The sequence below is a fragment of the Schistocerca americana genome, chromosome 4 (assembly GCF_021461395.2).
Source record: "Schistocerca americana isolate TAMUIC-IGC-003095 chromosome 4, iqSchAmer2.1, whole genome shotgun sequence".
Lineage (NCBI taxonomy): Eukaryota > Metazoa > Arthropoda > Insecta > Orthoptera > Acrididae > Schistocerca > Schistocerca americana.
Window position 1 is genome coordinate 633,036,426 of NC_060122.1, and position 15,039 is coordinate 633,051,464.

At 37.5% G+C, this 15,039-nt stretch overlaps 1 protein-coding gene across 3 annotated transcripts in view; it reads left to right on the top strand.

Moving 5' to 3' along the window:
* Positions 1–15,039, top strand: part of LOC124612910 — a 106,960-nt gene that overhangs the window by 49,081 nt on the left and 42,840 nt on the right. For all 3 annotated transcript variants that reach the window (XM_047141396.1, XM_047141398.1, XM_047141397.1), the window contains one exon: positions 7,501–7,704. In XM_047141396.1, coding sequence (XP_046997352.1) covers positions 7,501–7,704 — 204 coding nt within the window. The remainder of the gene's footprint in view (positions 1–7,500; positions 7,705–15,039) is intronic.

Sequence of the window (15,039 nt, forward strand, 5' to 3'; positions counted from 1 at the left end):
ATGATTCGCGTGAAGCATACAATACTGCCTGGCATCACCATGGTTCACAACAAGGGTTTCAGAGTTCCTTTACTACTTTTTAACCTCTTGGTCAACTTGAATGTTTTGGGTTGGTTGGTGTAGCTGCTGTCACCCATGGAAGTATGAGGACAATTTTTGTCATGGCTCATCCACTTATCCATGTGGCTAGTGATTTCTTTTTCGTACTATTAATACTTTGGCATGTGCTGCAATTGTTTCTTTATTCATCTTTTCTGATTGTTTGTTTATTCTGTGAAACTGCAGATGTACTTTATAGGTTTCCTACTTCCAAATAAATGAAGTGAAAGTGGACTGCCAATAAAACATTGCTATAAACTCTGAACAGTTCTTATACATGTCGGGAACATGTCCTATACACCAACTTCACTCCTGTTACAGTACAAAAATTGGCATGAGCAGGTTCGAACCTGGTATCCTTGTGACAACGAACGAACACCCTACTGGCTCTACGTGATGGAGGCTCACAGCTATGCTTTTCCTGTGCTCTGTTGGTAAACTTACTGTTTACGCACATTCTACTGGATGACAGCACATAGCACAAACTATATCTTAGCTTTGGTTGATACTCGGTCGATATACAATGTTCGGTGTTGATCTGACTGACTGACATCCATAGGTCCGTAAGTCATTGTAAGGTGATTGGAGTATGTACATGGGTAGGACAACCTAAAGGGATAAGTTATACAGAAAACTGGCTGATCTAAGATGGTGACAGCAGTGGCAGGGGACCATTGGTTAGGAATGATGTTAAAAAGGTATGTGTCATAAAGTGTGGTAAAGTTTCTGTTGAGAACAAACAAGGTAAGAAGTGAAAGTAGAAGACCAAATGGTACATGTATTGCAACAAATAGATGCTAAAGTGAGAAAGAATCAGTAACAAACAACTGTATAAATGGTGGCTATTACTATGAAAACAAAGCTGAGACACCAGGCAGCATTGAGCATTAAAACAATTGATGTGTATAATTCTATGTAATCATAGAGATACGAAGCGAAGAGACTTGACAATCATGAGTGCGAGAAATGTGTGTCTATTAGTGTTAAGATTAAGTATGTAATCAGTGTTGGTATTTCTTGTGTAATGAAATGGACTGAGCAGCCATGAGTGCCAGAGCAGACTAGAAAATCACTAAGGTACTTAAATTTAAAGAAAAAAAAAAGAAGAAGAAAGAGAAAAAGGGAGATACTGTTAAAGGTAGAATGTTTCTATCAAAATATTTCAAGGACTGAGGTCAAAAAAATTTAGTTTTATAGCCATTTTTAGGCAGGAGCTTGTAAAGAGTAGTGGGAGCATTCAAATCCTTTCAAGATTACTACAAATAGAACTATGACAATATCATAACTAAGCAGTCACAGCAAGTAGAATGAGTCAAGGCCACAACAAATCATTGCCAGCACTTGGTGGTGTTAGGACACCACTGCATGGCCATGTTAAGAGGTTTGTGAACACAGCCCACACCTGAGAGGGAGAGGGAGAGGGAGAGCTTATGGACTGGCACTGATGTCTGCAATGAGGTGATGTCATCACACCATTTGTTCGAGCAAAATAACCCTTTCCTATCCCATATTTTTTGGAGGCTCTCGCTACCAAAGTGTCCCATCCCAACTGCTTCTATATGACACCAACGTTGCCACGGATAAGAGAATTAGTGTTCTCAGGCTGTGTGCTCAGATAGTTGTAAAAAGAGAGATTGAGTGTTTAATGAGTAAAGTAGTAAATGGCCTAAAGAAGTGTGTAGTGCTATAAAATTTTGAATTGGTTTTGTTTTTGTATTTGTATCTAGCATTTAAGGGTCTTTATTTATTTTTTACTGTGTTTATGTTGGTTTTTGTGTGTTTGTCTTGTAGTAATATCAGTAAATTACTTTTATATATAAACAAAAAATAAACAACCAAAGAAGCGCTAAGAATAATTCAGAACGTCAAGCTATCTGATTTTCAGAATTTTACTTAAGAATAAGAAGGTATATGGGGGAGAAAACTGGCAGCTGTGCAAGAAAATTGCTCTCTAGGTGCTGACTACTCCTGGATCTAGATACCAATGGAGGCAGGGTGAGATAAGGCAGCAATCTGCTATCTCAGTGGCCACACTTATTCATGACTGCTTAAGTTACACAGTTAAGTAGAGTACAAGAAAGAACGATCATGGAAATTATCATGGTGTTCTGTATCAAAAATGAGATTGTTGGGCACAAACCACCTTGTTATCCAATGTTTTTGTCAGCAGATAATTTAATTGTAATGGAGCACTGGCATCCAAATTAGCTGGGTCACATGCTAGCCAAGTACAACTGTTGTAGCGTGGAAGGCAGATGAAGGTCTACTGAGATGCAGCACACACAGGATGAGGCTAGAGTGAGGCAGAGGAAGGGTTCTGAAGTCTTGGCAGAAGGAAACAACTGGAAAATCTAAGATTAAGATACAGTTTGTGAGGACAGACCCCCCCCCCCCTCTCTCTCTCTCTCTCTCTCTCTCTCTCTCTCTCTCTCTCTCTCTCTCTCTCTCTCTCCATCAACAAGCAGTTGGACTCATCTCAGACCCTGAAGGCAGGGATAGGAAAAGTAGTCCACCATCCAGAAATATATTTTTTTTTTGAAAATGGTAAAATTATTTCAAGAAGTGTTAGGGAAGAATTTCTACTGGAGAAACCAGGGTAGGACAAGATATTATCAGTATTACAAAAAGTGTAAATATTAGAAAAGTGACTTGTCTGATGCCACAGTTGTTGAAATTATAAATAAGGGGTCCAAGACCATTGTGCAGATCAAAATGCTTTGAGCTTTGGCTGAGATAGGGCGTTTCTGGTGGCCGCCTTAGTGGTGCAATAAGCTTTGTAGTTGGTGATTTTATGTTGACAAGAGTTGAAGATGACCAGTCCCATAGACTGTGACTTTAATTGATGTTACGAAGGTACAACTTTGTGACAAAACTTAGACGTAGACATTTTTAGCTTAAATGAACAAAGCTTATATCATGTTGTTATATCATCTCTCACCTTGTTGTCACTAAGTTGGCCAATGCTTATTATCTGGTTGTGAATGGTAACTGTGGGTCCATTTTATCATGTTAGTATATATTGTATTTCCTTTTGCCAAGCAGATTCAGAACTGTCCTGGCATTTTGTTTTCCTAGCCTCATGAGACAGTGGCAGTATTACTGTAATCAGTTCCATTTGTTTCTTCTCCATCACAGTGTGTGGTGAGTAAAGCTTTGCATTTTTCTTATTACTAAGGTACACCAAATGAATTCTAGGACATAGCAGCCCAGAAAACAGTGACTTTGCTAAGCAATTCTTGTCCTAAGACCTTGTCCAGTGCAGATATAAACATGCCTGCGCTAATGTTCAGTCCAAAAGGTAGAACACGGAATTCATAACTTCTGCCACCACAAACAAATACTGTATATTTTCGTCTTTATTCATGGAGCTTTATTTGCTAGCAGGACGCCTTGAGGTAGAGTGTACTGCAGTATTTGGTATTGTAAAACTTTAAAAGCTGTTCGTCCAAAGTTGTCTGGTCTGTCTTATGCGTACTGGTCGTAAAATCTTTGTCACCAAGAACTAATTTTAGATATCCGTCTGGTTTACTTACTGATAATATAGTACTAGAATAGGGTGAAAATGAAGGAAGATTGTATAATTCCTCTTTGAGTCATATGATTGATCTCTTCCCTTACTGCATCTCGTTTTGTCCATGAAATAGGATATGACATTACACAAAATGTTTCTCAGGTTACCTTCCATTCGGAAAGTGGTTGCACTGAGTGACTGTTATATGATTTAATAAATTATAGAGAGCAGCAATCAGTTGTGTGTGTTTTTTTTTTGCAGGTTTTATTACGCAAATCCAGATTTTGGATAGTGCCTAGTCATCAATGCACTGTTTTATAATCTCAATGCATGTAAGTTCAGTGTTGTTCGGGCGTCAATCGCAGAACTGTGAGTGACACCCGAACAACAGGGAACTTACATGCATCGATACTAGAAAATAGTGCATTGATAATAACTAGGCACTAGCCAATATCTGGATTTTCATAGAAAAACCTGCAAAAAAGAATTACTGATTGCTGTGTTCTATAATTTATAAAACAGAATGTTTCATTATCAATGTGTGCTTCTTGTTCAGAGTCAAATTTGTTTGTGAAATATACAGTTCGAAAGGAAGACTGTACTATTACATTTGACTCTGGTTTGTTTTTGTTACTTTTATCAAATGTTTGACTAAATCAAAAGAAAAAAATCTGATCCTTTACATAAAAGTGGCATTTACCTTTACCTATGTCAGTCTGTGTTTTGTATGTTCTAAATATGTCCATGGCAATAAGACAGTCAACTGTAAGTTTGCCAATTATAAGAAAATTGCACTTTACTGTAAAATGTGCAATTTGTAATGGAATAAGTGCCTGATGTTTTACCAATTTAATCTTACTGCCTGTAGCAGTTTGCACGTAGCAATTTTGGACAGGAAATGTTGGAAATTTGTCTCTCTTCTTTAGTTAACAGAAAAATGCATTTGACATTAGGTTGGTAGTTGAACCTGTATCTAAAATTAACTTTGTGTCAATGTTAAATATTTTCACATTATTTATTGCTTGTACTTGTTCATCCTGGATATTATTCGTTGTATCTAACTCATGCTGATACAGATCATCCTTGATGTCACCTTGTTCGTCAAATCTTATGAAACATGTTTGTAGTTTCACTGTGCCCCTACTCCCTGAGAGGTCAATAGTATGGGGTTTAACTATGACCTTTGGGTTTTCCATCTGCTTAGATTAGATTAGATTTACTTCATTCCAATTGATCTGTAGGAGAAGGTCCTCCAGGATGTAGAACATGTCAGAAAAACAATAATACATGACAAATATTTACAACTGAAACAAATAAGCTAATGTACCATTCCACAGGTCCCAAGTGGAATGATCGTCATTTTTTAATTAACAATATATGAAAGTCATCTTACAAATACTAATGCACTGAATTTGAAATAAAAAGTTTTTTAATTTATTTATAAAGTAATAAACATGTAATATAACTACTATAATACTTATTTACAATGAACACATTACTGCACTGAAATGGTGCAGAAGTTATACTGTACATATATATTATGTACACAAATCAGTTGGTTTTACTGAGAAATTCATTAATGGAGTAGTAGTAGTAGTAGTAGTAGTAGTAGTTGGCCACCAATAAATCCTTTAGGCTTCTCTTAAACTGAATTTCATTGGTTGTTGAACTTTTTATGGCTGCTGGCAAGTTATTGAAAATGTGTGTTACTGAATAATGCACACCTTTTTGTGCAAGACTAAGTGACTTTAAATTATTGTGAAGATTATTCTTATTTCTAGTATTGTTTCCATGAATTGAGCTGTTGATTTGAAAAAGTGATATATTTTTAATGACAAATTTCATTAAGGTATAAATATATTGGGAAGCAGTAGTTAGTATCCCTAGTTCCCTAAACAGGCTTCTGCAGGATGTTCTTGAGTTCTCACCACATATAACTCTTACTGCATGTTTTCGTGCCCGGAAAACTTTAGCTTGGCTTGATGAATTACCCCAAAAAGTAATCCCATATGACATTATGAAGTGAAAGTAAGCATAGTATGCCAGCTTTTTCATTTTTATATCCCCTATGTCTGACACAATTCGCATTGCAAATAGAGATTAGTTAAGTCGCTTCACTGGTTCTGTGGTGTGCTCCTCTGAGTTGAATTTATTATCAAGCTGTAATCCCAAGAATTCAACACTGTCCATTTCTTCTATCTGCTTGTCATTGTATGTTAGTCATATACTTGTGGGACACCCCTTACAAGTTTTGAACTGCGTGTAGTGTGTTTTTTTCAAAGTTTAGTGACAAAGAATTGGCTAGGAACCAGTGATTAATGTCCACAGATATTTTATTAGCTGATCTTTCTAAGACTACACTTGATTTGCTATTTATTGCAATGTTTGTATCATCGGCAAACAAAAAGAACTTGGCATCTGGTAATGTTACTGATGAAAGGTCATTGATATACACAAGAAAAAGTAAGGGCCCCAAAATGGAACCTTGTGGGACCCCACATGTAATTAGTTCCCAGTTGGATGATGCCTGATAGCTTGATACGTCTCTTTCCTGCCAGAGATGCAAGATTTGGACCATTTTGCAGCATTTCCTGTTACAGTATAATATTCTAATTTATTTGAAAGGATATTGTGATTTACACAGTCAAAGGCCTTTGACAGATCACCATATATACCAGTTGCCTGCAATTTTTTGTCAAATGAATTGAGCACATTTTCACTCTAAGTGTAGATAGCCTTCCCAATATCAGAACCCTTTAGGAATCCAAACCGTGACTTTGACAGTATGTTATCTGAGATAAGATGGTTATAAAGCCAATTGTACATTATTTTTTCTAAAATTTTTGAGAATGCTGGCAACAGTGAAATTGGACGGAAATTTGATGCTATTTCTTTATTTCCCATCGTAAACAGTGGCTTAACTTCAGCATATTTCAACCATTCAGGAAATATTCCACTGATAAATGACTGGTTACACAGATAGCTTAATATGTTACTTAGCTCAGAATCACATTCTTTAATCAACTTTGTTGATATTTCGTCATACTCACTAGATGTTTTTGATTTGAAAGATTTTATGATGGACATTATATCTTCTGGGGTAGTGAGGGTCAAATTCATATTATGGAAGTTACTTGAAATGAAATGTCTGATCTGAGTGACTTAATCCATTACTTGGAGTAATTTCAGTTGGTTACACTGTGTGGGTACTTTGCCAGTTTGTGTCGTTGGCTGCTCGTGACATTCCTTCGCAAGTGCTCATGTTGTTATTAGTAAAAGCTGCTGTGCCGTTATTTTGCTGCCCAAAGGTTGCCTGCAGTACAGCTTATGGCATGGTTAACACATCACTTTATCAAGATGATATGTTATGCCTCACATGGCTAGTCAGATGTTTCTGAGGAGTACAGTTCCTAATTCCATGCATGAATAATATTTAATAATCAATGGAGAGGTGAAAAATGTAACACTGTGGCCTGGCCTTTATCAAGAGTCTTAGCTGTTTTTCAGTTCAGTGCTGACTAATTTCTGTATTTATTTTCGCAATTGTAGCTGTCATAGTCAACAAGCATTTGGACACACAAGATTTAAAGTTTGTTTTCATTATAGTGTAAACTATATGGAATAAATTTTGCTGTTTCTCATTGTGTATATTTTTCAATTTAGCATTAGAGGTAATTATAAAAATCTTTTGTTCATAGTGTTCGTGTGTTAAGCTTCCATTTTGTGTTTTTCTTTATTCACATCTCAAAAGATTTTTTGCTCTCTCTCACTTGAACCAACTAGCATTATGGGTAGGGTAGAGGGTTGACTACCGATTGAAATATTTTGTGATTTGGGTACCACTCTGGGATGTATTATAATTAGTGCTCACTGTTTTCTTATATTGGCAGACGTATAAAAAACATTGTGCCTAAGTGTTCATCAACTCAACTTGAATTATTGGAAATTCAAAACGATATCAACCAAAAACTAAAAGAGATCGAAGAAATGGAATGTACGCTTATGAAGAAGAAAGCAAAGTATGCCAGTGATTTGGTGAAACAGAAGAAACATTTGGATAAAAAGAGAAGTTCTAAAGATGAGGGATATGACAGGTTGGTTGGTATACATAAATCATAAGTTACAGGCATAGTATAAATATTGCACTTTGCGAACTAGTTTCTTTGTTAAAGGTTGTTGGTTGCAGAAAAGTTTCATTTGTATTGTACAGAAATCCAGTCTGTAAGAGGGAGATGAACACATGGCGGAAAATCATTAACTGTTGTCACACACACACACACACACACACACACACACACACACACACACACACCCCTGGTATTGTAAGTTCGTGTGTTTTGGGCACGGTAATTATTATAAGTATTCCTTTCATGAGAAGTTGAAGAGCTGCCATAAGTGCAATGCAATTGTTTTAATATTTATCACATTAAACAGATATTGTTAATGCAAGCCATTACACCCAGACAGGCAGTCTTCCTGTATAAGCAGTTTCACTTAATGATGGTGATATATGGGTGCTCTAGTGCAGAGCATTGCAGGAATTGATACGAAAAAGTATAAACTGGGTAAAAGTGAAATAATCCAGACTGAATCTTTCAGTCCGCAGCACTGTGTGCACTTGCCAGATTAAAACTGTTTGCCAGACCACGATATGAAGTGGGAACCTGGGAAGCAGGAGGGGGAGGTACTGGCAGAATTGATGTTGTGCGAGGATTGCTAAGTTGGTAAGAGTTTTGTCTGCAAAAGACAACATTCTGGCTCTGAATTCCAGTCTGTTGCATAATTTTAATCAGCAAAGAAGTTTAAAAACAGAAATAATCATTACCAAATACTATTAGCATTTGATAACTTAGAGTGGCAACAAATTTAGGTATAAAAATCACGAGGCACCATCCAATGACTACAGCAAATCATAGGTTCCCTAAGATTCGCACATTTGATAATAGTTTAGATTATTCCTAATCTGCTCGTACTGATTGTGCAGCATGTTAAAGATTACTCTGTTATAATGCAAATGGAAATAATTAAAGGACTGGTGAATGTGGAAACGTTAGTTAATAAAGTTATTGGATTAGTGCTTTGTTGAACTGTGTGAGGGAAGAGAGGAAGTGTATGGCCATAGACTGTACATTGGGTTTTATGCGCAGATTGGTTATCTACAAGGATAACAAAAGTCAGAATATTGAATTCTCCATGCAGATGTTCTTTTACAAGGGAAAATGCTTAATCTTGCTGCCATCAGTTGCCATACCACTGCAGAGATACGTGATAAAATGGCCTGGAGATGCCAACAACTTGCATATGGAATTTGCATGTGCATTAGGTCCTTACTTAACAATGATTTGCACTGGTCCCATGAACAGTGATTCTGAAAGAGCAGTAGTCATACCCAAGCATGAAACAGTCAACTGAACAGTTACAGATCTTACAGGCTGTGATTTCAGGCCAACCTGGCGTAGTGTCGTGTGACTACATCAGTGGAGCTCAAGTGGTATGGCAGCTTCAGCAGGGGTGTCCACACTCGAGCTCAGTTAGTTGTAGTCCCAGGTCTAATAGATGAAATCCAGCAAATAATGAAGTCCATGACAACTTCAGTCACTTTATTCAGTATTGTATATGACAAAATAAGACTACTAGTAACCTGTCTTTAAACAGCAAGATGTCAGAGGGCTAAGTTCTTTGTGCCAGTGTCACCCAAACAGATCTGTGCCAATGCCTGCTTCCTGTGGGCAGGTCAACAGGCGTCTTTACTAGATGTGGTTAGGCCCAGCTTGTGACGGTCAGAGACTTCTGAAGTGGTTATGAGGACCTAGTCTGCAGTGTCAGCTGGCAGCATAGCTCCAAGATCCACATTTGATGATTTACTGCTGTGATGGCAAATTCCAGCAGAACTTTGTCATTGGTCTTTGTGGAAGCAAATGAGAGGCTGCTACATCTTGCCCCCAGAGAATAATTTACACTGAAGATTGAAATTGTTCAGAGTGACTGGAGAGAGCACAAAAGTTGACATGGAACAATAATTTTACAGTATTATCCCAGTACTCTTTGTCACTGGGGAGGATGGTATGTAAACTCTAGGAAGGATTACATTGTCACAATTCAGTATCATATTTGTAGCCTGTGAGGGGAAGCATTTGTATGGCCACTTTCTCCTGTGTACATGTTGCTCATAGCTTCATGATGTTGTCCATCATTCCACTTCTGCTCTCCTGCTATTAGCGTCACAGTTAAAACCTCGCATTTTGGGGTAGTGACATCTTGGTGGCCTGGGCTTTCATATGCCTCAATCTTGCAGACTTTTCCTTAAAACTCAGCAGTTATTACTCACGTGTGAGGTATTCAGTGAGTGCTGCTTTACTTTCATGGTCAAATGTTAACTTTGCCCATTTTAACATTTACTGTATAGAACTCTATCCACCATGCAAATTAATCTGTTCATATAAAGTTATCTTTGGAGGTAATACAAATATTATTATAGTTATGTGAGAGAAGTCAAATAAAATTCAAGCACCTGCCACAACGGGACCGTGGAATGGTTCTGTTTAAAAGTAATACCCACACATGTTAAGACTATATCCCACTAGAGATGGTCAATCCCTGTTTCATAGAAAACCGTTGGCTCCTGACGGATCCACAACCACACCTACTCTTGCACATCCTCGTCCGACTGAAACCAAAGTCCATGCCTGTCTTTCTTCAGGTTGCCAAAGGTTTAAAACTCACATTTTGAAAAATCCTAGTTGTATGGAAGATGTTGCAGTGCTTGGAAACCAGATTGCTAAAGCGTAGCATTCGTCTGATTGGCAGTGTGGGATGGGTGTATTTGTGCAACAGGATGATTCCATCTGATAGCCTGTGGTAAACGGCAAAGCCAACAGTGGAAACACTCCACGTCTCTGCTGCCAAAGAAATCCAAAGCAGGATGTCTCTTTCAAGGACAACGAAATGCGGTAGTGGGTACAGTTGTGGATCCGTCAGCAGCCAACGGCATTGTGCAAAACAGGTGTTGATTATCTAGTCTCCCAGGGGATAAATGTCTTAATGTGTGTTGTGACTACTTTTGAATGAAACCGTTCCATGGCCCCTTGTGGCAGGTGTTCGATTTACATTTGACTGCTCCTTACAGTACCCTTGTCATTACCGGAATCAGAGGGGCATATTTCTTAGGTTAGAATCATGTTATAAACCAACAACTAGAAAGAAATTGGAACAGGACAATAATATATGTAACAGTTTCTAGGGAAGTAAAATGAGTTTGTTTCATCAGAATATTGGGGGCTGAGAAACAATATAGGTTAGCTGAGCTTCTTGTGTGCCTAGATGAAGTAGAAAGTCCGGAAATGATAATGTCCTGTGCCAGTCTTAACGCTATGTAACCACAGAGATGGAGAACTTGATGTCAACTATTATAGTCAATACAGTCACTGTGCGATAGCGATGGAAATGTTACCGATGATGGTGTCACTAAAGTGGAGTTACTAAATGCAGTTTTCCGAATTCCTTCACAAAAGACGACGAAGTAAATATTCCAGAATTTGAAACCAGAACAGCTGTTAGCATGAGTGACATACAAGTAGACATCTTAGGTGTTGCGAAACAACTCAGATCACTTAAGAAAGGCAAGTCTTTCGGTCCAGATGGTGTGACAGTCAGGTTCCTTTCAGAGTACGCAGACACAATGGTTCCTTTGTTAGCAATCATATACAACCGCTCACTTGACTAAAGGTCTGTTCCTAAAGACTGGAAAGTAGCACAGGTCACACCAATATTCAAGAAAGGAAATTGGAGTAACCAATTTAATTACAGACCTATATCACTGACCTCAATTTGCAGTAGGATTTTGGAGCACATACTGTACTCGAACGTTATGAATCACCGTGAAGAAAATGACTTACTGATACATAACAAACACGGATTCAGAAAATATCGTTCTTGTGCAACGCAACTAGCTTTTTATTCCTATGAAGTAATGAATGCTGTCGACAAGGGATCTCAGATCAATTCCATATTCCTATAATTCCAGAAGGCTTTTGATACCATTCCTCACAAGCGTCTATTAATCAAATTGCGTGCATATGCAGTATTGTCTCAGTCGTGTGACTGGATTAGTGATTTCCTCTGAGAGGTCACAGTTCGTAGTGACAGACGGTAAATCGAGTGGAACAGAAGTTATATCTGGCATTCCGCAAGGTAGTGTCATAGGCCCTCTGCTGTTCCTGATTTACATAAATGATCTAGGTGATAATCTGAGCAGTCCCCTTAGATTGTTTGCAGATGACGCTGTAATTTACAGTCTTGTAAAATCACCAGACGATCAATTCCAATTACAAAATGATCTAGTGAGAATTTCTGTATGGTGCTAAAAGTGGCAATTGGCACTAAACAAAGATACTAAAAGAAATCTGATAAATTTTGGGTATACGATAAATCGCACAAGTCTAAGGTCTGTCAATTCGACTAAATACCTAGGAATTACAATTACGAGCAACTTAAATTGGAGAGACCATGTAGATAATATTGTGGGAAAGGCAAAACAAAGACTGCTCTTTGTTGGCAGAACACTTAGAAGATGCAACAAACCCACTAAAGAGACAGCCTACATTACAGTTGTCTATCCTCTGTTTTAATATCACTGTGCGGTGTGGGATCCTTACCATGTAGGATTGATGGAGGACATCGAAAAAGTGCAAAGAAGGGCAGCTCATTTCGTGTTATCGCACAAAAGGGGTGAGAGTGAGATACGTGAGTTGGGGTGGCAGTCACTGAAACAAAGGCGGTTTTCTTTGTGACGAGATGTATTTACGAAATTTCAATCGCCAACTTTCTCTTTTGAATGTGAAAATATTTTGCCGACACCCACCTACAAAAGGAGAAATGGTCATAATAATAAAATAAGAGAAATTGGAGCTCAAACGGAAATATTTAAGTGTTCCTTTTTGCCATGTGCCATTCAAGAATGGAATGGTAGAAAGTAGTATGAAAATAGTTCGATTGAACCCTCTTCCAGGCACTTACGTGTGAATTGCAGAGTAACCGTGTAGGTGTAGACTAGCTTCATTTTTGTGTAGAGTTAACTTGGAAGGAGGAAGAGTTGCAACATGTGTAAAAGTTGGACATGAAGTCAGACATATTGGGAAAAGCAACTTTCTTGTAGATCAGAACCTAGAGGTATGTCCTTGTGAATTGTTACTACAAAAATACTTTTCTTGTACTTGTAACAATCTATAGATAACCTCTGCTGAAACTTTCAGCCATTTATGAGAAATCCAGAGGCATTATTGAGTTACGTATCAGACAAGAAGAAACAGTTAGTAGTTCGTGGAGATCTGTGTGTAGATTTCTTAAAATATTCTGGCAGGAAAAATGAACTGGAATCATTATTTGGCTGTTTCATTCTGATTTCAGTGGTAAATTTTCCAACTCGTGCAGCAAGACAACAGGATCCTGGTCAATGACATTTCCATATATTGGCTGAAACAGTTAATGTGTCCCCAGTTGTTAGGCTTTCTGATCAAAAGGCACAGTAAACTGAAAGAAACATTGTTTATTTCTGTTCTGAACTGTATGCATACAAAGCAGGAGGCTTACTCATGAGAACAGGGTACAATGTTTTACGAAAAAGTTAAAAGTTCAAAGTAAATTTGTGTTGGTGTTTGAAAGTAGCACTGAGCAAGGTGGTGCACTTCCCCGAATCAATTAAGGCAATTGCCAGGACGGTTTCTTCTGAAAGGGCTCTGCCAATTTCCTTCATCATGCTTCTGTAATCTGAGCTTGTTCTCTGTAATCATCCTTCCTTCCTTAAAAGTAGGTTTCCAAAAAAGTTGTCAAAAAAAAGTGTCAGCAGTGGATAACACCAGGGGTTAAAATTTCTTGTAAGAGGAATAGTGAAATTTATATAGAGGCCAGAATAAGTCAAGACCTCACATTACTTGCATTCTGCAAAATACGCTGTAATATTTTAAGGAAAGTCATTAAAATGTCCAGAAATACTTGGGTTCTGACAGAAATTAATAATGCAGACAATAATATTAAAACTATATAGCCGATTGTGAAATGGTAGATAGGACAACCAGTCATTGTATAAGATTCCACATCAATTAAACGAAATGACTTTTGATGGATACTTCACAAATGGCAAGGATTATTAACAATCACTTTTTACATATAGCAACAATGGTTCAGTTGAAGAAGCAAGAGAATATAAAAGAAATTATTCCACAGAACTTTAACCAATTTGAATTAGCACCAATGTCCTTCACTGAAATTGATATGATTATAAATATTAGAACAACTAAAAGCTCATTCGGTACTGATCAGAATTTCAAACAGAACTCTGAAAAGTTGTTTTAATTTAGTGTCCTTAGTGATTTACAAATAATGCATCAGTGGTACAGAGAACTTTTCCAGGCGTTAAAATATGCTATTGAAACCTCTTTATTAAGAAAAAAGGCGACAAGAAAGAATTACATATAATTATTATCCAGTTTCCTTACTGTTGTCTTCTTTCCAAAACACACTAAAGTAGTGCAGAGTAGTCTCACGTTTAAGTAGAAACAATGTACTTAGCACATCCCAATTTGGATTCCAGATGAGTCTCTCTCCTGAAAATTTTACTTATAAATATACTCACCAAATATTACAAGTCTTGAGTTACACTCTTAGAAAAACTCGTCTTCTATGGTACTGACACCTTTACCCACAACTGGTTTGAATCATAATTAACAAACAGAATGCAAAATTTGTGCTGAATACTCCAAACAATGTTGAAAGGAGAGAGAATTTTAGTGATGGGAGAAATGACAAAATTACAAGGTTCAGTTTTGCATCCACTCTTATTCCCCATACACAAATTACCTTCCATTTAACATTTATGAAGCACAATTGGTACTTCTTGCATACAGTGCTAGAGGAAATTGTAAGTGATGATTTCAAAGAATTATTAAGTGGTTCTTTGAAAATGGTGTGCCCCTAGCTTCAATGTTCAGTTTCGTACAAGAAGCAGTTACACCAACAATTGATCACATGAACAGGAGTCAGTAAACAGGGTAGAATGCTCCAGATTGTTGGGTGTTTGTACTGAAGAAAGCTTGAGCTGGAAGAAGCATAATACTGAGCTACACAGTAGTAAAGTTCGGCTACTTTTGCTCTTCCTATAAATGCTAGTCCTGGAAAAAGAGAGAAAACTGCTGACATATTTAGGATATTTCCACTTTATTAGACCAATTTTTAATTCATAACTCGCAGACAAAAAGAGAGAGAGAGAGAGAGAGAGAGAGAGAGAGAGAGAGAGAGAGAGAGGTCTCTCTCTCTCTCTCTCTCTCTCTCTCTCTCTCTCTCTCTCTCTCTTAGCTACATGAGGACGACTCAAAATGTGTACACTAATGTTAGCATTGGTGACGTACACATGTCCTATAAACTGATATTGTTCC